This window comes from Zootoca vivipara, chromosome 9, assembly GCF_963506605.1.
Source record: "Zootoca vivipara chromosome 9, rZooViv1.1, whole genome shotgun sequence".
Classification (NCBI taxonomy): Eukaryota; Metazoa; Chordata; class Lepidosauria; order Squamata; family Lacertidae; genus Zootoca; species Zootoca vivipara.
The window spans coordinates 55,448,118-55,472,931 of NC_083284.1; the positions used below are offsets into that span (position 1 = coordinate 55,448,118).

Consider the following 24,814-nt stretch of genomic DNA (forward strand, 5'->3'; position numbering starts at 1 on the left):
GCCCTGGCCTCCTTTGGGAGGAAGCATGGGATATAAATTTAATTAAATCAATCAATCAATAAATTAGAGGGCAAGGTTTCTGAAGCAAATAGTAACAAATAGCAAATAAATCCCAACACAGCAGTGCCTAGCTTTGCTAAGTAGCTGGTGGGTGTTACTAGATTGGGTGTTTCTGTGCCACCTTGGATTCAAGGAGTGCTTATGGTGTGATCCTACCTAAGTTTGAAGGGACGCGGGTGGCGCTGTGGTCTAAACCACTGAGCCTCTTGGGCTTGGCAATCGGAAAGTTGGTGGTTCGAATCCCCACAATGGGGTGAGCTCCCATTGCTTTGTCCCAGCTCCTGCCGACCTAGCAGTTTGAAAGCATACCGGCGCGAGCAGATAAATAGGTACTGCTGAGGCAGGAGGGTAAACGCCATTTCCGTGCCCACTGGCACTCGTCACGGTGCACCAGAAGCTGTTCAATCATGCTGGCCACATGATCCGGAAAACTGTGGACAAATGCTGGCTCCCTTGGCCTGAAAAGCGGGATGAGCACCACACCCCATAGTCACCTTTGACTGGATTTGACTGTCCAGGAGTCCTTTACATGTTTATTTTGAAGGAAGTATTACTGTGTTCAGCGAGGCTTGCTCCCAGGTAAATACACTTTGAATATCTATCTTAGTGTCATCTTAGCTACCCATCATGTCTGGGAAAAGTTAGTCTGAGAAACAACAGCTGTTGATACAGAGTGGCTTTTTGATGATGAGCTCCATCTTGAATAGGATGTGAAATTCACATAGCCAGGCAGTATGAAACTGGCTGGCACTAAGATTTGCACATGCATCTGTACCAGAGTACAGAAGCGATGGTCTTCTGATTCAGGAGCCTTCAAGCAGCCTTCCCTTGCCTTTGTCGACATAGCAAAGTGTGGTTGTCCAAAAGGAACAAGCAGACCGGAATGGTATCCTTGGTGGTTTTAAGATTCCACATGTAAGCACAACTTGCTTAGTTTTTAAAAATGTCTCAGGATAGCAACTGGCCTTTCTGTTTGCACTGTGAGTAATATGAGTAATAAAACTAAATTGCTTCCTCCTCCTGTAGGTATTCCAGTGAGCTTCACCTTACTCGACTGAAGGGAACAGAAGGAGGCGTATACACATTTTTTGTGTCCAACTCAGATGCCAACTCCTCTATAGCATTTAATGTCTATGTGAACAGTAAGTAGAAAAGAGCAGTCTGCAATAGTTCTTTATCACAGTTCACTGCATTTAACAAAACACATTGTACATGCAAGGCATCACAGTGATTAATAGGCACCTTGTAAAACATGGTTTTGCGAATTGGGAGCTAGCCCCAGGTGTGAGCGCTCTTTCCTTTCATCTCAAGAACAATCCCTCCTCTCTTCCCTTCTTGGCGTTAAACAAGTTTTTAGTTTTCCATGCCGGCAGTGTTCTCTCCAAACTCTGGTTTTTGATTCTCCTCTAGCTCCACTTCTTTATGTTAACCATTGTTTAGCTAGACATGGCTAATCGTGTTCTCTCAGAGTGATGGTTTGCAGACCATGGTTTCAAACTGTGGTTTTAGGGATACCATAGGAAAGGGAAGGGAAAACAGAAAAGTGTGTGCATTGCTTCTTAAGACTGTTTTTTCGTTTGCAAACTATGGAGTCCATCTTGACTAGCCCTATAAATGTAAAAAAAGTTCATCAGCATTCATAAATATATACTGCTGCATAGGATACCTCAAAATGTGGTGCCTTCTAGGTGTTGCTAGACTACAATTCTAGTCAACCCTAGCCATTGGACATGCTGGCAGGGGCTGAAGGGAGTTGTATTCCAACAGCTTCTGGAAGGGGGTCAAGTTCAGTATCCCTGCCTTGAATCAACTGTATATCTCATTCATTTTCAAGGGACATGTTTTCTTGAGCTTAGACTAAATACTTTATAAGCTATAAGGCCTTCAAAATTCATAAAACATTATCTCCCCCCCCCCTACATATTTGGCAGAAATGTCATGGACTACGACTAGGTTACTTAAAGCGAACAACCAGCTAACCTAGTTCTGCTGTCAGAATAAGATACGGTACTTAATCCTAGCAAATATGCCAATTTCTGCATATACCTGTACAATATAACTCTAAAAACATTTGAAGCACATTCCCCTCTCTCAAAGAATTCTGGGCACTGTAGTTTGTCAAGGGTTGCTGGGAATTGTAACTCTGTGAGGGCTAAACTACAGTGCCCAGAATTCTTTGAGATAAATGCATGAGTTTAAAGTCTCAGAAATGGTATGATGCACAGTGTTCAACTAAATTCAGGTAGATAGCCGTGTTAGTCTGACGCAGTTGAAATAAAATTGTCCAGTAGCACCTTAGAGACCAACTAAGTTTGTTATGGGTATAAGCTTTCGTGTGCATGCACACTTTTTTCAGATACGCTGAAACAGAAGTCACCAAGAGTAAAAGTAAAGGGACCCCTGGCCATTAGGACCAGTCACGGATGATTCTGGGGTTGCGGCACTCATCTCGCTTTACTGGCCGAGGGAGCCGGCGTACAGCTTCCGGGTCATGTGGCCAGCATGACTAAGCCGTTTCTGGTGAACCAGAGCAGCGCACGGAAACACCATTTACCTTCCTGCCAGAGCGGTACCTGTTTATCTTCTTGCACTTTGACGTGCTTTCGAACTGCTAGGTTGGCAGGAGCAGGGACCAAGCAACGGGAGCTCACCCTATTGCGGGGATTTGAACCGCCAACCTTCTGATCGGCAAGCCCTAGGCTCTGTGGTTTAACCCACAGCGCCACCCGCGTCACCAAGTGTAGACCCATTGAAATGAGTGGACCTAACTTAGTCATGTTTCCTTAATTTCAGTGGGTCTATTCGGAGTACAGCTTAGCTGTACAGCTTAGCCCCACTGTCAGTCTCAGCCGGCAAGACTTACATGGTCTAAAAGGTTTTTGTAGGTTGCAGCTGTCTCTCTCCCCTCTGCAGCTGCCTAGCTTCTTCTGACTGACAGGGTTTTAGAATCAATGTGTAAATTAAGGAAGGATTACTTGGTGCACTTGTATCATAGCCAGTTTCAGAGGGCACACAGCCCACATTCACATATTTAGTGTTCATTATCACCTTTGTATCCCAGGCTTCAACCAAGGACTGGATTATATCATTTTAACTTCAATTTTGTGGGGGAAAATTGAAGTCCCCACCCCACCCCCCCGGGCCACACTTTCAGAATAAAATATTTGCTCGCACCATGCCATTAAAAATTATATTATTGAAATACTTTCAGCAGCGGGGGAGAGAAACAACTAGCAGTGTTTGATTTATAGCATAAAACACAACTGCTGTATGAGATGGTCATGGGACATCCAGAAAGTATAAAACAATGCAGATATATAAGAACATGAATCATCCCAAAAATATAATGATCAACAAGCTTCTTACACATGTACCTTAAGTATATATGTAAGCTCGATGAGAGGCGTGAGCTTGCTTTTGCTAGGTAATCTCATTTATATTAGTAGGTCTAATTTGAGTCAAACAAACTCTCATCTTCTCATGAGCACAAAGAAGCCTTTCTGTTTTCTGATCTTTCATATTGAATCTTTCTGCCATGTTTGCCCTCCTTTCCTGCCACGCCAGTGTGGTGTTCCACAGCCTTTGAGAACCACTGGTCAAATCATAGGAAGTACCCCAACATTATTGGAAATCTACTTGGGTGACCAGATTTTGGAATATTGTTGCTAGCCCAAGTCCTGGAATCTCCTCCTCCTTCTCCTCTTCTTGCTTTTCTTCCTCTGCTGATGACATCATCAAGTATAGCGAAAGGAATGCAATGAAACATCGATCCAAACAAGGACCAGTGCTAGCGAGTGTGGGCAGAGATACCCTCCCATACCGTTGCATTTTTCAGCTTTCAACTTCCAAAAATGATGGGTGCTAAAAAGTTGTAACATGACTGGGGAATTCAAAATATATTTTGGTTAAATTAATACAATTTAGTTTTGCTAGGTAAGTAAAATGTGTGTAAAATTGCATAGAAATCATTAAAAATGCTTGCCAAGTACTTACAGATTTTTTATATCAATGTAATTTTTATTATTTAGCATTATCTGACATTTTCAGAAGGTAAAATTATTTGGTTTCCCCAAAGCAGTTTATATGCTTCTTCATCAAACGTAGACTTGCCAAGCTAAATGTTGTCCAGTCACAAAAATAAAAGCAGATTTGAATTCCTCACACTCAAAAACATACTTTTAAGACCCCTCGCTGAAGAAATTTGCAAAAATTAAGTTTCACCCTCTAAAATGACACTCCCTACTCCCACAGCCTCATTCTGGGAGCTTTTTTTATTTTTATTTATTTTTTACAGGGGCTGGCTTGATTCACTCCACTGTTTTTAATTATCCCCAATATCAGGAAAAAACAACAATGAGGCTAATGGCTATGTATTGCTCACTGCTTCAGCTGCAACAAATTAATTATTGAACATTTCATTAAGCTGTTTTGCATAGTTCCATCCTCTTGTCAATAATCAGCCATAAAGCGCTTTAAATCTCTAATTTCATTAGTTTATTAAGTGCTATTGAACTACCAGCAAGGCAGATTCCAAGCACGGTTGAAGAGAGCTTAAAGAAGTTACTTTCCTACTTTTGCATCTCCGTAGTCGTCACTTCAGCACCATTGAGTCAATTTGCGTTACTTTTATTGCCAGTTTCCTTCTCCCTCCTAATTACTAGAGACAAATAAATATTTAAGATTGCATGGTTGCAATATGTACGTTCTCACCATCGCACTCTGGAGAGGAATTTGTCACCCACAGGCCCAGAGCTATGCACTACGGGGCTGACAACTTTGGTGTGTACATTGGATAGAAAGATTGGATGTGCCATTGCCACTCCAGTTTGCAGCACAGAGAGAGGCACATTAGTTGGTGTAGAAGGTTGGACCAGAAGCTTCTGCTGCTCTCATGTGACAGCTAGGAGCGTCCAGTGGAGAGGGTAGGTGGAGTAGACCTGGCCTCCTGGCAGGGCCATCACCACTGCAGAGCATTTCAGGGTGGTGGTAAGGTATGGACGAGCCAATCCAATGCTCCCGTCAGTGCACCCAAACCACCCCAACCTTGCCAGCCCCCTTGCACCCACACTATCTCAGTACGTGGCAGTGATGTCACTGCTAGGAGACCAGGTTTGTGGTGCTGCCCCTCTGGCAAATAGCTGCTCTATCTGCCCAATGTTCAAGCAGGGTTACACCTGACGCTGGACCCACTGGACATGAAGTTGCTTGTCTTGTTTAGCAGATGCTATTATATATGTTTCTCTCCAGCCAGCTGCCTTTTGCCCATGCTCAGTATCCGTCCACCCACCCTTGGGTGACAGTATAGGAATTTTTATTATTTATTATTTTTTGGTCTGCCAGCTATGTTGGCACTGGAGGAATTAAGGTTTTTTTTTTTGTTCTTCTGCACTGTTAACCCAGCTTAGACTTCCGGCAGCATTGGTACAGGATGCTGATTAATTAGAACAGAGGGACAACATTTTTTTGCAATGGGTACAATTGGTAACAGCAACATCCTGCTTATCAATAAATAAGAGATGCTAATATTCTTTTACTCGCTTGGATCAATAAATAAGAGATGCTAATATTCTTTTACTCGCTTAGGGGTATTAACAGAACCACACAATTCCTATGCTTAAAATATTTATTTACCCAAAGTGGTTGACGAAGGATTAAAATGGCTTTTATGGCTTGGCAAGTGGGTGCAAAACTATGAAAGATTAAAACAATCAGCTGGTTTTGTTTAATAAAGTTGTAGACCTGGTTTAACCCACTGATGAGTGTCTGGTCCCCTTATGCCGTTTGTGCTCGCATCACGAATAGAAGCCATGGCCAAACCTTTTATGTAGCTCAGAGATGAGCAGAGGCAGAAATAGAGCTCACCCCAGCATTCTGTGAGTCAACACAAAAGGAACTGGAGATACTGGCAAAAGTCTCTTGAGCTTGGTTGGGCTTGGAAACTGATTTCAGGGGCATATAAAAGCCCACCTGAAAGGAGAGGTGACCTTTACAATTCCAGCCGAACTCATTTCAACAAATCCTGAACTCATTTCATCCTCCAGTTTGTTTACATACGCAGGAACGAATCAAGAGACTGAAAATGAATTGAGTAATCTTAAATAAAACTCCCTTGGCTCACCTCTTTCACCCCAGGACCAACGAATCTGAAGGGGTGGCTCTTCAATAAGTAATTTTAATGAGGCATTTTCTAAACTTTGGAAGACTTTTAATCCTGAAAATACATCCAGTTCTGTAATTATTTGAAATCCATATTTGCTGCCAAAAGCCCAATGAATAAACAGTTGAAACTGTTTCCTGGGAATATATTTGCAGAACTCCCATTAACTTTGGTGACAGTTCCACAAACAGGAGAGCCAAACAGAACTTGGCCCTCAGTCCTTATGCAGATAGGTACATTCATTATTTATCAAGTAATGGCTGCAGCTGCTTTTGGATAGAATGGTATCTGAAAGTGGACTGTGTTGCAGTCAGTGACTTGTTCAATCATACCTGGATCCTGCTGGTAGGAATGGAGGACATAAAACTAATTTTAAAAGAGGCACATATCGCATGTGTGAAATACAGCAGACCTCAACATGGTAGTTAAACATGCAGTTCCGGCAGCCTCCTTCAATCCATATATATTCTATCTTAATTGGCTTGCGTCTCAGATGTCTGTGTGCATGTTATCTTACCAAGGCTAGTTCAAACGAAAAAGAAGTAGTGAAGGAGTACCTAGGTTTCGAGGTCGTTTAATCCCATAGATGAAAACAGGTCTCCCGTCAGTTTCAATCCAAGTACCCTGGCATAACTGAATCAAGGAGCCCTAGCCTTAAGGAGTGTCTGCACCAGCTTTTCATTGGAACTAAGGAGCAAACCGGATGAGATGCTATGCATGCAATTAGCAATATTTCAGTGGCTTTTTAAAAGGTAAATAGGAGGGTGGGTAGCATGACCCAGATTGGGATCTTGGGGGAGAGGGTGGCTTTAATCTGTTGTAATCTCAGGGGTTCGGAGCAAAATACACATTAGGGGGCTTAGTTTGGTCAGAATCGAGTATACACTCCCAGAGTTAACACTAAATACATTACTTCTGGTAAATAAGCCAGGGACGTTAAAATTTGTGCCGCAGACTTTTTAGACTCACCTGCCTATGCCCTATCTGAAACCAAAGGGGTGCATTGGTTGCCAGATGTGAATTCCCCCCCCCCCCAGCTCTCCTACCACACTAAGGTTTGTATCTACAAAATGCCCTCTGCTGCAGAATGTAGGAATCACTTGGGTATGGGGTTGAGTAGGCAAAGAGGCAATCTTTTAGGTATCCTGGACCCAAGCTGCCTAGGGCTTTGTATACCAGTGCATCCTGAATTTAGCCCAGTAGCTCATTGGCATTTAGGAGGCGCTGGCTGAAGGTCCCAAACCATTGCCAAGGGCAGGCAGTTTTAGACGTCGCTCTGTAAACCTGTGTTCCAAACCCAACTTAAGATCAGGCTGCAAAATCCAGTTAACAATCAAGTATCTTAGGCATGATGGGAGCTGGCGAGGAACAGTAATCATGAATGTGATTGCTTGGGAGTTAAATAAATAAGAGAGCTCTTCTCTTGCCTGAAGCTGTTTTTTTCCCCCAACGCTCCCTCCGACCAGGATGTGCATGACCAGCGAGTTCAGCACTCAGTTGAGTCATGTTGCGAATCCAGCCTGGCGATTTTGCAAAAGGGTTGGTTGGTTTGCTGTTTTGACTGAAGTGCTGCTTGCAAATACAGAGGAGAAGAAGGATTTTCAGTTCCTGTAACATAATCCATTGGGGGGGGGGGAGTTTGGCAAAGGAAAAGTGAATACACACAGAAGCTAAGGCCCCTCCATGCATAATCTCAAGGTGTATAAATCATCCAAATGCTTAGAAGTTATACACCTGGAAAAGAGCTCTCTTGTTGCAACTCGACTATAGTTTTAAAAATACGTTTGTGAATTTGTAACCTCCATGGAGGCAAGAGCACTTCCTTTGAGTGTGTGCTTGGCATGCATTGGCTCAGACAGTGGCTTATGGATGAATTCATGGCTGAGAGTTGTGCGGGAGTTCTCCTGGCCCATAGCGTATGCCATTAGTCTGCTACAGCGTTTGAGCAGGCTGCTTTGCTCCCCTCAATCCTTCAAGTGCTTCTGCTACCACATCATCCTTTCTCTGTCCATAAGACTTCATTAACCTTCCTTCAGCAGAGCAGTGGGTTCTCTCAGGCACAGGCAGTGGTTTTTCCCCACTGAGGCTGGGACTATGTTGAAGGGCCTTCTCCCTTTGGAATTGACAGAAACAGAGATTCTGGGGCTTGTAGTCTTGCCCAGTGAAGATGTTCCAACAGGGCCTGGGGAGAATCTCACTGCTACCTTAACCTTCCCTCTGGCGCCGGTAAGATTCTCAGCTTTTGAGAGGGGAAAGGGAGGCAGTAGCAAAGGGCACATTGAAGGCGTCCTCTGGGGTTTTGGCGAGTATTTGAATTGAACGCTCTCAAAAACCCAGGGCTTTTGGAAGAGTTTCTCTGAGTGCTCCCAAAACCAAAGTTTTTCTTTTGTGCTTGAGGACTTGGAATGAGTGCGGCTGTCAAAATTGCACTGGCCTCAGTTCCTGCTAGAGCTGTCCAGGTCCTCCATTAACTAAATCCTTACAGGAAGTTATGGGAAAGTTTTGTCAGAAGTCTTTCCCTTGGTGTACCTGTTCTTCGGATGCCTTTTCAAAGACAGCTAGAACAAATGTCTGTAAATCCTGTTTATTGCTGCTGTCTTCCCCATGGGCTCTGATAATAATCTTTTAAATGCAGCAGTGCTGCGATTTCTTAAATGCAATAAAAGAAAGTGTCATGTCTTGGAAAAGGAAGCAGAAGGCCTTACAAACCTTAATCGACGGAGAAACTTACGTTAGGTATGTAACAGAATAGCAAGCCCGTAATCTTCATTTCACTTTATGGGATGCCTCTTTGTAAAAAGCAGTTGAGCAGTTGCCCTGAAATCTCTTTATCTACTCATGCTAAATACTGGACAATCAGCCTTTCCCCCAACACCTCTGTTTTGAGTACAAACGAGGTCAACTTGAGACCAATATGAACCTGTGGGAAGACTATACAGTGGTACCTTGATTCTCGAACTTAATCCATTCCAGGAGTCCATTCGACTCCCGAAACAGTTTGAAAACCAAGGCATGGCTTCCGATTGGCTGCAGGAGATTCCTGCAGTCAAGCAGAAGCCACATTGGACGTTTGGCTTCCAAAAAAATGTTCGCAAACTGGAACACTTACTTCTGGTTTTGCGGCATGCAGGAGCCGATTTGTTCGGGAGCCAAGCCATTCGAGAACCAAGGTACCACTGTATAGGTTTATGAACATCAATGGTATTTTTTCTACGTCCTGTTTTAAAATCTTTACATTCCTGTTGAGATTGACTTGGTTGTCCCCCCCCCCCCTCTTTTTTGCACTATTTCTTTGTAACATATTGGCGGCAGTGGGGTGGATTTTGAAGAGAAGCAGCACCCGTGGTTTCAGGACACAAAGCGACCATAGAACACCTAGTTCTGTCCTTCGAGTGCTGTTAACTAGCAAGACTTGCTGGGGTAAACTCTGCAAAATGCTTTGATGCCTGGGGGAAATGATGAGCATTTCCAAAGATGAATATTATGTTTCATTTTGCACGTCCAACACATGTTTACTCAGAAGTAGCACTGTGTTCAGTAGGGCTTTGTAGGCAAAGCATTCATGACTGCCTTGGGGGCAGATGCTTAATTTATTGGCACACGTTTTCGACATATTTCTAGTATTTGGGCCAAAGTATGAATGCCCAGTCATAAGCAGATCTAAGGAATGACTATATATCTGTCCGTTTTATTTTCAGCCAAACCGGAAATTGTTGCTTCAGACAGGCTTAGCAATGGCATGCTTCACTGTGTGGCTGCTGGGTACCCTGCCCCGAAAATAGACTGGTATTTCTGCACAGCAGCTGAGCAAAGGTGAGTGAGCCAAATAATTTCCATCATGCGTTTTGTCTTTGGGTTCGATCTTCAGCGCAATAAATTAATATGCTCAGAAACAAATGTTCAGATGAGTGGCGTGTTCATATTTGGTAGAAGGGCAAGGGCGATACAAATGATAGTATTTTTCTAATAAAACAAAATAAAGAAATGTTGTGCCTGTACGTCATTGTGCTCTACAGCTCTGAATCAGCCACTGGAGAGTTGCTTGAAAAGTGAGGAATGGGTTTGATGGCTTGGTTTCCCAACCTTGCCCGCCCCCAGTGCCTAACAGAGGCTGTCAGCCAGTTGTGTTGCCACAAAAGTGTCATTGAAATACTACTCAGTATTGATCCAGGGTAGATTCCAATGGATAGTTAGCAGAGTAACAACTTGAACACGTTGCAGGATCCCCCCAAAATAGGCCAGAGGCAATTACATTTTATCCAGCAGAGCTTTACTGCTACTGAAGGCAAATGAGCATATTGGAATAGATCTATTCCAATGAAATAATTCATTGGAATAGATCCCATGTTTCCTTTGCCCATTGGTTGGCAACTGAGGGATCAGTCAGCATCTCAGCGAACTGGCTTAGGCTAGGAGGACTCCGCTTTCTAACACACTCACTATCCTAAGTAGCCTTACTTATGGTGGGACTTTTCTGTGGTTCGCTACTTCCTCTTTTCTTGAAGGAGTCACTATAATTTATGACTAAGCATTAAGGGCCAAACATGGACTTCAAAGGGCTTACACCCACTTGCAGCCGGGCTGTTCTTGGCCCTAATGATTTAACCCCATAGAATGACAATTACAAAATAGCTCCCGTGTATGGCTATTATCTTTTGGATTTATCATGTAACAACACAATTTTCCAGGACACAGGGTAATTAGATTTTCATTTACACACAGTAGATTATAGGGTAAATGTGTCTTGTAAGCTTGTGGTGGGGGAAGAGAATTAACTACAAAGGTAATTACCAAGTTTCTAAGAAGATTGTATGTACTTTCAGTGCAGGTAGAGGATTTGCAAACAAGATTATAAAGCACTTGCTTATTTTGACAGCGTTCTAAAGACTTTCTTGCTAGCAGATAATATGTTTCCTGTATGAATCATTTTTCACAAGTTATTCTTTCCTAAGTATACTTTTGAGGTGTGCATTTTTCATCCACAGCAACGGGCAACGTTTCTCAACTCTGTATATATGCTCCATCCTAAAAAGGATTTTAAATTGTGAGATTGTAGTAGATAATGAAAACCACTTTTAGGACAGCCTTAGTTTTCTCTGTATCAGAAGCAGAGGTTCCTGCAGAGATCCTTCAGGCCCAGCCCAAGACATTTTGCTGCCCTACAGCAAGAGACAAAACAGCTGCCCGATTCCAATCCATATATAAAGAAGCTGACTGGACAGTCAGTCAATTTTTATTGTATATAGCCAGAGGCCTTTGCAATGGACAACAGAGAAAAAAAGGAAACTTTCATCTTAAATCATACACATAACCTGTAGCCGTTTGCAACATAAAAAGAAATTTACAACATTAAGACTTATCAAATCCAAACTCTTCTACTTAATATTAGAGTGTGTTCACATAGCTGGAACTAATCCGCAAATCTGGCTACCTGGTGTATAATATATAGATGTTCATCTGCTAGGAGTTCAACCTGGAAACCAATTAAGAATTGGCAATATAAATTTTCCTCTGGGCGTTGTATACAGGGGGCACATCAGCAGGTAGTGTTAGATGTCCTCTACCTGATTGCATCCATGCATACTTTAGCGATCCATATGGGGAATTCCTCAATATCTCCCCTCTAAATATGTCGAGGGCATCTATTGGGATCTTAGTTCTACAAAGGCCCTGGGTAGTTGTGGGAAGGTCAGAGTCTCAGGGTAACGGGGCCTTGAGTGATTGGTCTTAATTTGCTCAGAGAGGAGATTTCCTAGAGAATGGTGCCTGCTGCCATCTTGGCTGAAAGTGCAACATGGCACAAAGGAAAATATAGCCACTGGGAATGCGCCACCATTTATGCTACTTTGCAATCTAACATTAAATATATTACCCTTTGGATTATTGTAACGTTTTTAATGAATTGTCGTTAGAGGCTGTGAGCATTTTGTTGAGACACTTTTGTTTTCCTGTTATATGTATTCTGAAAATTAATGAGAAGAGAAATGGGATAAGACCATGAAATCTAAAGTCATACTTTGTGGAAGATGCAAAGTAGGTGTCACAGTGGCCGGAGAGGACTACTTCAGAGTAACGACGCTACGCAGCTCTGCATTTTATTCTTTTATTGGTGCTGCGTATTTACAGTGCTCAAGTCATTGCTATTTACACGGAGCGATGTTGTCAGTCGGTTTCAGAACCTCCTAATGGCTTTTGGCGCGTCTTTCTCCAACACAAAAGCTTTGGCAGACCCATCCTCTTGCCCCTCCTCTTCCTGCGTAATTCTGGAGTTGGGGGGATGGGTCTTCCCCCCTTGCTTGCCCCTTCCTGTCCCACCTGGGACCTTGGCTCCTCTACCTTGCCTGAGCCTCGGACACGACTTCCTGCTTCCCCACTGGAATCGGAACTCTCCCTGCTTTCCCCTTTGCTCGGGGACGGGCTTGAACTCAGGAGGGGAGGGACTTCGCGATATCCCCTGTCCCTCACATCCACCCCCCTCCCAAGCTCTCCTTCACCCCTCCCCAGGCCCCCCCCAGGTGTCGGTGACGACTGGAAGCCTAAAAACTCGGTGCTCTCCGAGCCCGTTGGTGTGAACACCTCCCCCCAGTCCTGCGAGCCCCCCCCTTCCGCCTGGGAGGACGGGAATCCCAAAAAGTCCGTGGCGTCAGAGCTGGTGGGGGTAAAAATGTTTTGCCAATCTGCTCCTTCCTCTGACTGGGTGGATCTTGGCGACACCCATATCTCATCCTCTGGTTCCTCAAACTCCGCTTCCCAGCGCCATGGTGAGCTGTTCTCCCGTGCCTCCTCCTCCTCCCCCTCCCTTTCCATGTGCCAGGGCTTGGGTCTGTGGGGAAAGAGGGCGTGAAATTCTTCCACCAAGAATTCCTCCTGTATCTGAGTGGCGGGGACCCATTCATTCTGGGACGGTGGAGCATCCTCCCATGCCATGAGGTACTCCAGGCCCCCCACCCCCCACCTTGAATCCAGGATGGCCGTGGCCTCATTGAGTTGCTCCCTGCCTTCCCTCTCCCCCCCTCCCTCGGGGGTTTGTTCGCTGTCTCGGAGCCTGCTGCTTTCCCTGTACGGCGACAGCAGCGATCTATGAAACACTGGATGCACCCTCATGTCCTCTGGCAGTGCCAGCCTGTATGCCACCGGGTTGACCTGTTGCGTGACCGTGAAGGGGCCCAGCCATTTGGGTGCCAGCTTTTTGCACCTTCCTCTGGTGGGAAGGCCCTCCGAGGACAACCACACCTTGTCCCCCACCCTGATGACCTCCCCTTGTCGCCTGTGGCGATCTGCCCCCTTTTTGTACGCTTCCTTGGCCCTCTCCAAGTGTTCTCTGAGCTGCTGGTGCACCGTCTCCAGTTCCTTTGCCCAATCCTCAGCCTGCGGGCCCTCCTCCTCCCCCTCCCCCTCCCTCTCTGGGAAAGATCTGAGGTCGCGCCCGTAATTGGCCTTAAAGGGCGACACCCCTGTGGAGACGTGCACTGCATTGTTGTAGGCAAATTCTGCTAGTGGCAGGCGATCCACCCAGTCCGTTTGCCGCTGGCTGACGTAGCATCTCAGGTACTGCTGCAGAATGGCGTTGACCCTCTCCGCTTGTCCGTTGGTCTGCGGGTGTCTAGCCGTTGACAAGCTGACCTCCACCTGCAGGAGGTTCATGAGCCGCCGCCAGAACCTGGAAACAAATTGGCGGCCACGATCCGAAATAACCCTTAAAGGTAATCCATGCAGTCTGAAAACGTGATCAACAAACAGTTTGGCTGTCTCTTCTGCCGAGACTGCCCTGGCACACGGTATAAAGTGACACATTTTGGACATGAGGTCCACCACCACCAACACTGCAGTCTTACCCCTGGACGAAGGCAGATCTGTGATGAAGTCCATGGACACCACTTCCCACGGCCTGTGTGGCGTGGCTAAGGGCTCCAGCAACCCTGGCGGCGCTGCTCTGACCACCTTCGCCCGCTGGCAGGTGTTACAGCCCCTTACATAGTCTCGAACATCTTCCCTCACCCCTGGCCACCAGAAGTGTCTCATGACTAGGTGAGTGGTCTTGTCCCTTCCAAAATGCCCCGCTGTTGGGTTGTCGTGCATCTGCTTGAGGACCGTACGTCGAAGCTGGGTGGTGGGTAGGTACAGCGCACCCTTGTAGAAAAGCAGCCCTCTGCGTTCTGCAAAGTCTTTTGCCTGCTCCCTCCCCCCTCTCAGTTCTCTGAAGATGCGGTTGGCAAATTCATCCGCTGCCGTCAGTGCTGTGAGTTCTGCCTCGCTCACCACTGCTGCTCCGCAGGACCATGCCGACGGGGGGGAAATGTGCCTCGGGGCTGGTGGCGCCTCCACCTCCATGTACTCTGGCTTGCGGGAGAGGGCATCCGCCCTGACATTCTGCTCTCCCGGGATGTAGTGTATGGAGAAGTTGAAGTTCGAGAAGAACTCTGCCCACCGTATCTGCCGCTGGTTGAGCACCTTGGCAGTTCTCCAGAACTCCAGGTTCTTGTGGTCTGTGCACACCTGGATGGGGTGCTTGGCGCCCACCAGGAAGTGCCTCCAGTGCTGGAACGCCGCGTGGATCGCAAGAAGTTCCCGATCGAAAACTGTGTAGTTTCGCTCGGGCTGGGTCAACTTCCTGGAGAAGAAGGCACAGGGTCTCCACTCTCTGTTGGCGTCCAGTTGCAACAAAATGGCGCCCACAGCCTTATCAGAAGCATCTGTCTCAATGCGTAGGGGCGCGTCCTGAACCACGTGGAACAGGTTCTGGTCTGAGGCGAACACCCTCTTGAGGCTTTCGAACGCTGCTTGCGCCTCTGGTGTCCACCTGAACTTCTGCTTGCCTCTCAGGCAGTCAGTGATGGGAGCCGTAACTCGAGAGAAGTTCTTGATGAACTTCCTGTAGAAGTTGGCAAAGCCTAGTAGGCGTTGGGCATCTTTGCGCGTCCTGGGGCTGTGCCAGTCCAGGATGGTCTGCACCTTGTCCTTGTCCATCGCTAGCCCCTTGTCTGACAGCTTGTAGCCCAGGAAGTCCACCTCCTTGGTGTGAAACTTGCACTTCTCCAGCTTCACATACAGGTGGTTCTCCTTCAGGCGCTGTAACACCTCCCTGACGTCCTTCACGTGCTGCACTGGGTCGTTGGAGTAAATAAGGATGTCATCCAGAAAGACCAAGCATTTCCTGAAGAGTAGGGACCCCAGGACGTGGTGCATGAAGGCCTGGAAGCATGCTGAGCCCCCTTGCAACCCGAAGGGCATCACCAGATATTCAAAAGAGCCCAGAGGCGTGAACATCGTGGTTTTCCACTCATCGCCCTCCCGGATCCTGATCAAGTTGTACGCCCCCCTCAGGTCTAGCTTGGTGAAAATCTTGCCCCTGCGTGCCGCTGTCAGGAGATCATCCACTCTGGGCATGGGGAAAGCCACTGGCTCTGTCACCGAATTCAGCCGTCTAAAATCCACCACAAGACGGCGCTGTTGCGTGTCTTTCTTGTCCACCCAGAAGACCGGGCTGCCCCCTGCTGCCTTGCTTTCTCTGATGAACCCCCGCTTGAGGTTCTTGTCGATGAAAGCGCGCAGATCCTCCAGTTCCTGGTCTGACATGGCGTACAGCTTGGCTGGGGGTATAGTTGCCCCTGGCACCAGGTTGATCTGGCAGTCAAAAGGCCGGTGTGGGGGCAGGTGGTCGGACTCCGCTTCGCTGAAGACCTCCTGCAGGTCCCAGTATGGTTTGGGTATCGCCTCACCCCCTTTGACGTGCATGGTGGCCACCGTGGCTATCGGAGGCCCCTCCCCTGGTTGGTGCTGCATGCAATGTTCCAGGCAAAAGTCCGATCCAAAAGTGATGCATCTCTGATGCCAACTTATGGAGGGGTCGTGGCGCGCCAGCCAGCTCATGCCCAAAACGATTGGGGGGTCTGAGATGGTGGTGACGTTGAATGCCAGTGTCTCTGAGTGCCTTCCAACCGTCATTCTCATGGGGGGGGTTTGATGAGTGATGGCCCCTCCCAGCAGCTCTCTGCCGTCAATGGTTGCCACGTGCAGAGGAAAATCCAGCTGCAGAAGCTGGATCTGGTGCTCTTCTGCAAAGTTCCTCGAGAAGAAGTTCGCTGACGCCCCACTGTCAATTAAGGCGAGGACTGTCAGGGGATAGCCATTTGGGAGCGTGAGCGTCACTTCTAGAACCACTCCTGCTCTGGGAGGGGTGGGCTGGCTCTGCTCCTCTCTGTGCGGGTGGGTGGGCTGGGGCTGTTGTCTGCTGACTGTGCCTGGCTGCCGCCCCTTGTCTCCTGCAGCCAGGCTTTCCCGTTTCCCTGCTGTGGTGCTGCGTCAGTGGGGAAGGGCACAACCGTTCCCGCCTTTCCTTGCCACTCCCTGCGATGTGGGCAGTCTCTGACGAGATGCTGGGGGGAGTTGCAGAGAAAGCAATTCCCACCCCTTCCCTCCTTGCGCCTTGGCGCCGCTGGGGTTTGAAAAGCCCGCGCGCGCGCGCTATCAATCTGCATGGGTTCCTGGTCCTGACTGGCCCCAGGCGTGGCTTGAAAGGGTTGTTGAGGGAGTGGCTTCTCCTGCGACCGTGGGAACCAAGCCCGCTTTGCGCGCGTTGCTTGCTTGTCGCTCCACCTGGATTCCTGCCTCACCCCCACCGCCAGAGCCGCTTTGCTCAGTTGATCCATATTACTGGGCTTTGGACCTCTCGAGAGCTCATCCTTCACCTCCTCATGCAACCCCAAGTAGAACGCCGCTTGCATCGGGGCCGACTCCAGATCCCACCCCAATCTGTGCACCAGCATGGTGAATTTCGCCCAATACGCGCGAACTGTCATATTTCCTTGGCGTAAATTATGAAGTTCCTCCTTAGTCTGGTCCATATGACTATCGGACGAATACATCGTTTTCAAACCTTCTAGAAACAGTTTGACATTCTTCATGCAAGGATTCCTTGTTGCAATTAACGGTCTTAGCCACTCCCTGGCCGCCCCTGTAAGGTGCTCCACAATAAACGCTACTCTGTGCTCATCATCAGGGAACTCATCGTGGTGCAGCTCAAGAGCATACACAATCTCAGTCTCAAAGCCCTGAAACTCCTTCAGGTCTCCGTTGAACTTGCTTACTAGGGTCCCGGCTCTCCTTCCTGGCAGCACTTGGACTTGGGGTGCCCCTCCCGCCTTGTTTTTCTCTGCATCCAGCTTGTTTTGGAGGTCTACCGCCACCGCCCTTAAATGCTGCTCTTTTTCCTGAAGCTCTCTCACCTGTTCCGCAAGTTGTAGCCGGTCGTCCTGGACCTTCTTAGTCTCCTCTTTAGCTGCCTTCAATTCTCCCTGCGCCTGCAGCGACAGCTGTTGCAGTTCTAGCTGGGCTTGCTCAGCGATCTGCCGCCACTTCTCCGCCTCTGACACGCTCATCCCGGCAACTCCAAAGTAGCCCAAAAATGATTAGGAGGTTGCTGTCACAGTGGCCGGAGAGGACTACTTCAGAGTAACGACGCTACGCAGCTCTGCATTTTATTCTTTTATTGGTGCTGCGTATTTACAGTGCTCAAGTCATTGCTATTTACACGGAGCGATGTTGTCAGTCGGTTTCAGAACCTCCTAATGGCTTTTGGCGCGTCTTTCTCCAACACAAAAGCTTTGGCAGACCCATCCTCTTGCCCCTCCTCTTCCTGCGTAATTCTGGAGTTGGGGGGATGGGTCTTCCCCCCTTGCTTGCCCCTTCCTGTCCCACCTGGGACCTTGGCTCCTCTACCTTGCCTGAGCCTCGGACACGACTTCCTGCTTCCCCACTGGAATCGGAACTCTCCCTGCTTTCCCCTTTGCTCGGGGACGGGCTTGAACTCAGGAGGGGAGGGACTTCGCGATATCCCCTGTCCCTCACAGTAGGCTTTTAAGAAGATTTACATAATTTGGGGCATGTTGTGTTAGAAAATTATGTATATATCTTACATTAGGTGCTATACATGCACTTCAGGCCTCATGTGGGTGGGGGAGACAAACAAAAAATTAAAGGAAAACATTTTTTTGAGAGAGGTTTTGTTTCACCTCTTTGGAAATGCTGGGGAGTATGAGATATGAGATATTTTCCCTCTTAGAATGGGCAAAGCTTTTTAAGATGAGGTTTTACTCACTCAAAATGTATAGTACATGGGAATTTCCTGGGTGTCAAAAAAGATTATATATGTATGCCACCACTGCGGCCCATGTTTCGTTAGTCCAAAAATGGAAAACGAGCAAGGTCCCAACTAAAGAAGAACGGCAACTTAAACTGATGGAATGTGTGCAGCTTGCAGACCTAACATATAGAATAAGAGAACAAGAAGAACATACATTTAAAGAAGATTGGAAAATGTTTATTGAATATATGGGGGAGGGAATTGTGTACACTTGAAAACGTTGGCAGCATTGAGATAAGTTCAACAGTGCAAACAAGTTTTGTTTGATGTAATAATGGAATACTGAATGGTTTAGTTTATGCAGAATATGCAGGGATTTATGATATAGGCAATATGCATTTCTTCACCTAAAGGGTGCTGCCATTTTCCTGGCATCAACATTCTGGATATTTTCTCTCTTGTCCACCAAGTGGGCTCACCCAAGTGAATTGTTTCTTCCAGGTGTTCAGATTCACCAAACATTTCACCAGTAGATGTGAAGACCAATTATAAAGATTCGCCTTTTCCTCCTTTTGGGAAGATAGTTGTTGAAAGCACCGTGGATGCCAGCATGTTCAAGAATGGCACTGTTGCATGTGAGGCATCCAACGACATTGCCAGGAGCACTGCTTTTTTCAACTTTGCCATTAAAGGTAACTGGCAGCCCGAGTGATATTTGAAACGGCATACTGTGTTTATGCTGTAATCTCCCTGAGACGGAGAACACACCTTTTGGCTCATACCATAAAACACCGTCTTCCTTGATGAGTCACGGGCCAAGTCTCTTAATGCAAAAATTTAAGCCAGGCTTCTTTTGTGTGTGTCTTTCCAGAACAAATAAGCACCCACACCCTTTTCACTCCTTTGTTAATTGGCTTTGGAGCAGCGGCAGGACTGATGTGCATCACAGTCATCATCCTTGTGTACAAATATCTGCAGGTAAGAATCATGCATGTGGCTATACCACCCACGATCTTCATGTTTTCCTTTACCTACGTTCACGGTTTTATGCACTCAACATGGTTGTATCTCTCTTCCAGAAACCAAAATATGAGGTTCAGTGGAAAGTAGTTGACGAAATAAATGGAAACAACTATGTTTACATAGATCCCACACAGCTTCCTTATGACGACAAATGGGAGTTTCCGAGAAACCGGCTAAGTTTTGGTTAGTTTACATCGGGTCAGCAACCTTTTTCAGCTGTGGGCCGGTCCACCATCCCTCAGACCATTTGGTGGGCCGGACTATATTTTTTTTTGGGGGGGGGGGGGAATTAATGAATTCCTATGCCCCACAAATAACCCAGAGATGCATTTTAAATAAAAAGGACACATTCTACTCATATAAAAACATGCTGATTCCCAGACCGTCCACGGGCCGGATTGAGAAGGCGATTGGGCCGCATCCAGCCCACGGGCCTTAGGTTGCCTACCCCTGGTTTACATGTATTTGACCTATAGAACTCTGTGCCACCAGAATGGCATTGTTCCTGGAAGGGGGTGGGGAATGTAGGACCAGCACTCCTTTTTAAAGAAGTCCTTTAAGGAGCTTGTGACCTCTTCAGAGCAAGGTTAGGCAAGTGACTTCTTTGTACGTAACCATGGCTTGCCGAGAACAAACAAGCGTGTAATGACTTGGAAGGGAAATCACAGTCACTTCACTTCTCCCCTTGTCTTGCTGCTCCTGCACTACCTAGAGCTTAACTATGGTTTGGCTTAGTGTTGCGTGAGAACCTGGGCTCATGGCATATCTCCTGCAGATGAACTACAAGCAGTAAACCAAGAGCAAGTCTTGGTTACAGCTCATGGTTTGCTGGGAGCAAGACAAACCAAAAGCCCAGGTTTGGATGTAACACAAACCAAACCATGGCTTAAGCTCTGGGTAGCATGGCAGCAGCACGGCTGAGGGAAGTTTTTTATTTATTTTACTACAGGTATTTGTACATTAAGCCATAGTTTGGCTTGTTGTTATGTGCGAACCAGGCCAATATAAAACCAGTCAAGAGTTTTCCCTAGCCCACAGACTGGCCCCCCACTTGACTTGCATTGTGTTACACTGCGGCCTGTCACAAGCTGAGGAAAATGGTTGGGAACTTTCCTGGAGGAAAAGGTCCACATTAACTGCCATGTTCTAAGTTAACTCTGCTTCCGTAATTTGTTGTTCTGCTTACAGTCCCCCTCCAAAGTGCGTCACACGTACAACTAAACCCCAGCATGCATTTTAGATGCCTGTACTTTGTTACTGGTTTTTGTACCTGTAACTGTTGTCAAATACCGAAGACATAAAAGGCAAGAGAGATGGAGTCAAAGAGGGAAAGGTTAAGTCAGATGTGTGGAACAAAGGGGAGCTAAGGGAAAATAAGGGACTGTGACTTTGAACCCCAAAATATTAATAGTGTTGGACTTTGAGTAACAAATTTACTGCCCCCCACCCTCTCCCCAGATGCATGAAATAATGGAATTGGCAGCTACTCAATGGGACATTATTTGTGGATCTTACAATGGCCTATCCCTGATTTAAATTTCTTTTAAAAAATAGGAATTGGATCAGGTGTTTTTTAATTGCACTGCTAATCTGTTTGGTAGCAGCTCAATGTTTGGTCGTTGTTTTTTAAACCCCCACTGAAAATCCTTTAGGCAAGATTCTTGGAGCTGGAGCTTTTGGGAAAGTCGTTGAAGCCACTGCCTATGGTCTCTTCAAACCTGATGGAGCAATGAGAGTAGCTGTAAAGATGCTCAAACGTAAGTTCCCAACACCTTCATTGCAAGTTTTACGTATTAAAAAATATCTCTCTTGCCATGTCACCCCAAGGTTTCCCAAAGCGACATACACACCAAAAGATGAAAACCATACCTCATTGCTACAACCATCTGAAACTCATTGCCTTCAGCACTGAATTCCTGCATAAATTGCCAGCTTCAAATATCTGAAGAGCTGCCATGCAGGAAATATTTGGACATTAGTTCTCTGTTGTTCCAGAGGGCAGTACTAGAATTGGTGGGTGGAAATTGCAAGGAAGTGGATCTCAGCTAAACGTTTTGAGGCGTTTCCTAATGGTACGAGTGTTTGAGAGTGGAACACGGGCTGCTTTTGGAGGTGGTGGGTTCTCCTTTGTCAGAGGCATTAAGCAGAGGCTGGGCAGGCATTGTAGATACTTGATTGAATGCTGGGTTGGTCTAGATGACCTGGAATCCCTTCTGATTCTGTGATTCTAAGTGGTAGAGTGTGGGCCTGGAAGTGCCTCCTTGGGAAGGATATTCCATAATGAATCTTCAGGTACACTCTCCCCCCACATACACACCAGTAGCCATTTTCCTAACTTCAGGAGGGTTTTTGAGGTGGGGTTGCCATCCAAGGATCTCCAAAATATGGAGCACATTGTGTGACCATAAGAATGTATCCCATGTGTCAGAACACTGTAACGCATCAGATTAAAGAGAGGTTTTTCCCCCCCAGTTACTGAACCCCTTAAAAGTAAATGTTCCTAAGATCAGAAACCAGTGTGGCAAGTCTAGTTTTAAGCAGAGCCTTCTTGGAAGACCTGAAAGCACATCGGGCCAGGAACCAACCTGGAGCACCTCGTGGCATGTTCCTTTGCAACTCCCTTCTCCCTTTTTAAATTCGCTGAATTTCTCCTCTTTCTCTCTCCAGCTAGCGCCCATTTCACTGAGAAGGAAGCCCTGATGTCTGAGCTGAAAGTCCTGAGTTACCTTGGCAACCACATTAACATTGTCAATCTACTCGGAGCCTGTACAGTTGGAGGTACAGTTTTCAACCTGTTGCTCAGTTTGGGTAGGCTTGAGGGGAAAGCTAGTAATGTTCACACAGAGAGACGTCCTATTCTGGCATTCAGGCATCTTGTGTGTTGGCAAACAGGTGAGGAGAAGTGGGGAGCAGTCTGTGCTGCCAAGCCCTGACGCCTGTGGATGTTCAGAGCCCTCCTCTACCCATGAATGGTCTTCACGGGACCAAATCATTGCTCCAAATTACACTGGGAGCCTCCCTGCTTCAGGGCATCAATCTTAAAGTTTAAACCAGTGGTTCCCAAATGGTGGATTGTGATCCCCAGGGGGTCTGCGTAACCCACTCAGGGGGTCCGTGGCACCATTCACATAACAAAAACTACCACAGAGATATCAAAATTTTCAAATGTAGGGTGTCCATGGCTTGGCTTTTGAAAAACAGGAGGTTCACAGGACTTAGCTAATTGGGAACCGCTGATCTAAACTATGTACAGGTGCCAACTGTGTACAGGTGCCGTGGAGCAACCCTTCCTTCTACACACAAGAGGAGAAGGCATCTGCAGGCTGAGGGGGACCCCAAGGTTTGCAGAAGTACACAAAACTTACCGAAGGAAAAACCCACAAGAGGGCAGAAAGCAATGGACAGTTTGATGACTGAGCACACTTAGTGGCCACTGGATGTCCCTTGGGGCTGAGGGGGAAAGGGAACAGTGCGTCCTGAAAGAAGGCAAGCTTCTCTGGGATACTGAAAAGGAGACCTCACAGCCCCGAGAGAAGACTTGTGCTCTTGTCATAATACCTCACCCACCATCAACGAGTGCAGTTATTGCTATTATGGAAAATAGTTCCGGTTCTGTGTGAGTGGAGAGTAGCACTGATACAGAGCCCTGTATTTGAAATATCAGGCATCCTGTACTTGAAATGACTTAGAGGCAGCCAGGCATTCAGAAAAAACACATCTTTGATATAAAAACTTTAGAACCGCAGACGATTTGATTCTGCCCTTAAATTTCCCTTTTAATCGTTTGAAAAGTCTGGGGCTTCTAGCTTTCTGTCTCAGCAGAGAGTTCTGTCTGAATGGTTCTCTCTTCCTGCCCCCAATTACGCTGAAGACTATAATATTTTGTTGGTGCTGACCTTTAAAGCCCTAAACGGCCTTGGTCCAGTATACTGAAGGAGCGTCTCCTCCCCCATCATTCTGCCCGGACACTGAGGTCCAGCTCCGAGGGCCTTCTGGCGGTTCCCTCGCTACGAGAAGCTAAGTTACAGGGAACCAGGCAGAGGGCCTTCTCAGTAGTGGCACACACCCTGTGGAATGCCCTCCCACCAGAGGTCAAAGAGAACAACAATTACCAGACCTTTAGAAGACATCTTAAGGCAGCCCTGTTTAGGGAAGCTTTTAATGTTTAATAGATTACTGTGTTTTGATGTTTTGTTGGAAGCCGCCCAGAGTGGCTGGGGGAACCCGGCCAGATGGGCGGGGTATAAATAAAATAATAATAATAATAATAATAATAATAATAATAATAATAATTAATAATGGTTAGCAATATACATTTTAAAACAGATGGTGAAATTGTTGCATCTCCAACTCTACAATTCCATGGTTCTATGATGCCCCCTCCTCAGTAAAAGAAAATAATGAAGTAAATAGTTCCATACATGATTTGAACCTGCCTCTGAATTTCTCTCACATTCTTTAGGTGCAGGTATGAAATCCTTTGCAAGCTGGATAGGAAGCTGGAGAAGGAGGTCTCATAGTCAAGGCAGATTTTTTTTGCTTCTAGGGGGGGCAACTGCCCCCTCCTGCCCCCCCTTGCCTACGCCCATGTATTTTATATCATTTCCAAAACATTACTATAAGAGCGAGAAGTCTACTGTAAACACGAGTGAATCAAAAGGATTAATGTTAGAAGCTTGCATTTGGAACAGATAACTTCCTTCAGGAAGAGCTCCGGAATGAAACAGATGTGTCTGGTCTGCACCATTATCACAGGACTTATTTAATTCGTGTGTGTGTGTGTGTTTCTTAACACTGCAGCCCTATTGATGTGTGAAAATAATTAATTGGGAATGACATCGTTTTAATTGGAAATAAGGCTCAGTGCCTGAATAGAGAATCCGCTGATGTAATTTCACCCTGACTTTTCAAGCTGAAACAGTACTCTATAGTGCGATCTGAAATGGCCCGTTTTTGTACATGTAGCCAAATAATCGAGGGGCTTTTGTTTGTTTCTGTTTTTAAATATGCCGAGCCAGAATGGAAAATTCACCCACTGCTTTTGACTTCCTCTGCATCTGCAGGTCCTACTCTGGTCATCACAGAATACTGCTGCTATGGTGACCTTTTGAATTTTCTGAGAAGGAAACGTGACTCTTTTATTTGCCCAAAGCATGAAGAAACAGCTGTCTACAAGAACCTTCTCTATCAAAAAGAACACATGTAGTAAGGATGTGGTGCCAATATTTGTGGTCATTGCCAGGAAATCACAGTGCACCTTTTGTGCGCTTGTGCATTTGGGAGGGGAGTTGTTTTGTTGCTTTTCACAGCTTTGTACTCATTTTGTGTGGGCTTTTTTTTTGGGGGGGAGCTTTTATTTATCACATTTATTCTATTTCATGCTTCCGCTGAGGAATTCAGGATGATGTACATAGAGGCTGTCCTATTTCACTATCAACAACTATCATGTGAGGTAGTCTGGGCTGAAAGATAAGGGGCCTGCCCAGGGCTAC

General features: G+C 46.4%; 1 protein-coding gene across 2 annotated transcripts in view; it reads left to right on the forward strand.

Annotated features, from left to right (window-relative positions):
• KIT (KIT proto-oncogene, receptor tyrosine kinase) overlaps positions 1-24,814 on the forward strand; it is a 95,677-nt gene that overhangs the window by 60,198 nt on the left and 10,665 nt on the right. For both annotated transcript variants that reach the window (XM_035113018.2, XM_035113019.2), the window contains 8 exons: positions 1,087-1,202; positions 9,916-10,030; positions 18,801-18,991; positions 19,171-19,277; positions 19,379-19,505; positions 20,975-21,079; positions 21,990-22,100; positions 24,386-24,527. In XM_035113018.2, coding sequence (XP_034968909.2) covers positions 1,087-1,202; positions 9,916-10,030; positions 18,801-18,991; positions 19,171-19,277; positions 19,379-19,505; positions 20,975-21,079; positions 21,990-22,100; positions 24,386-24,527 — 1,014 coding nt within the window. The remainder of the gene's footprint in view (positions 1-1,086; positions 1,203-9,915; positions 10,031-18,800; positions 18,992-19,170; positions 19,278-19,378; positions 19,506-20,974; positions 21,080-21,989; positions 22,101-24,385; positions 24,528-24,814) is intronic.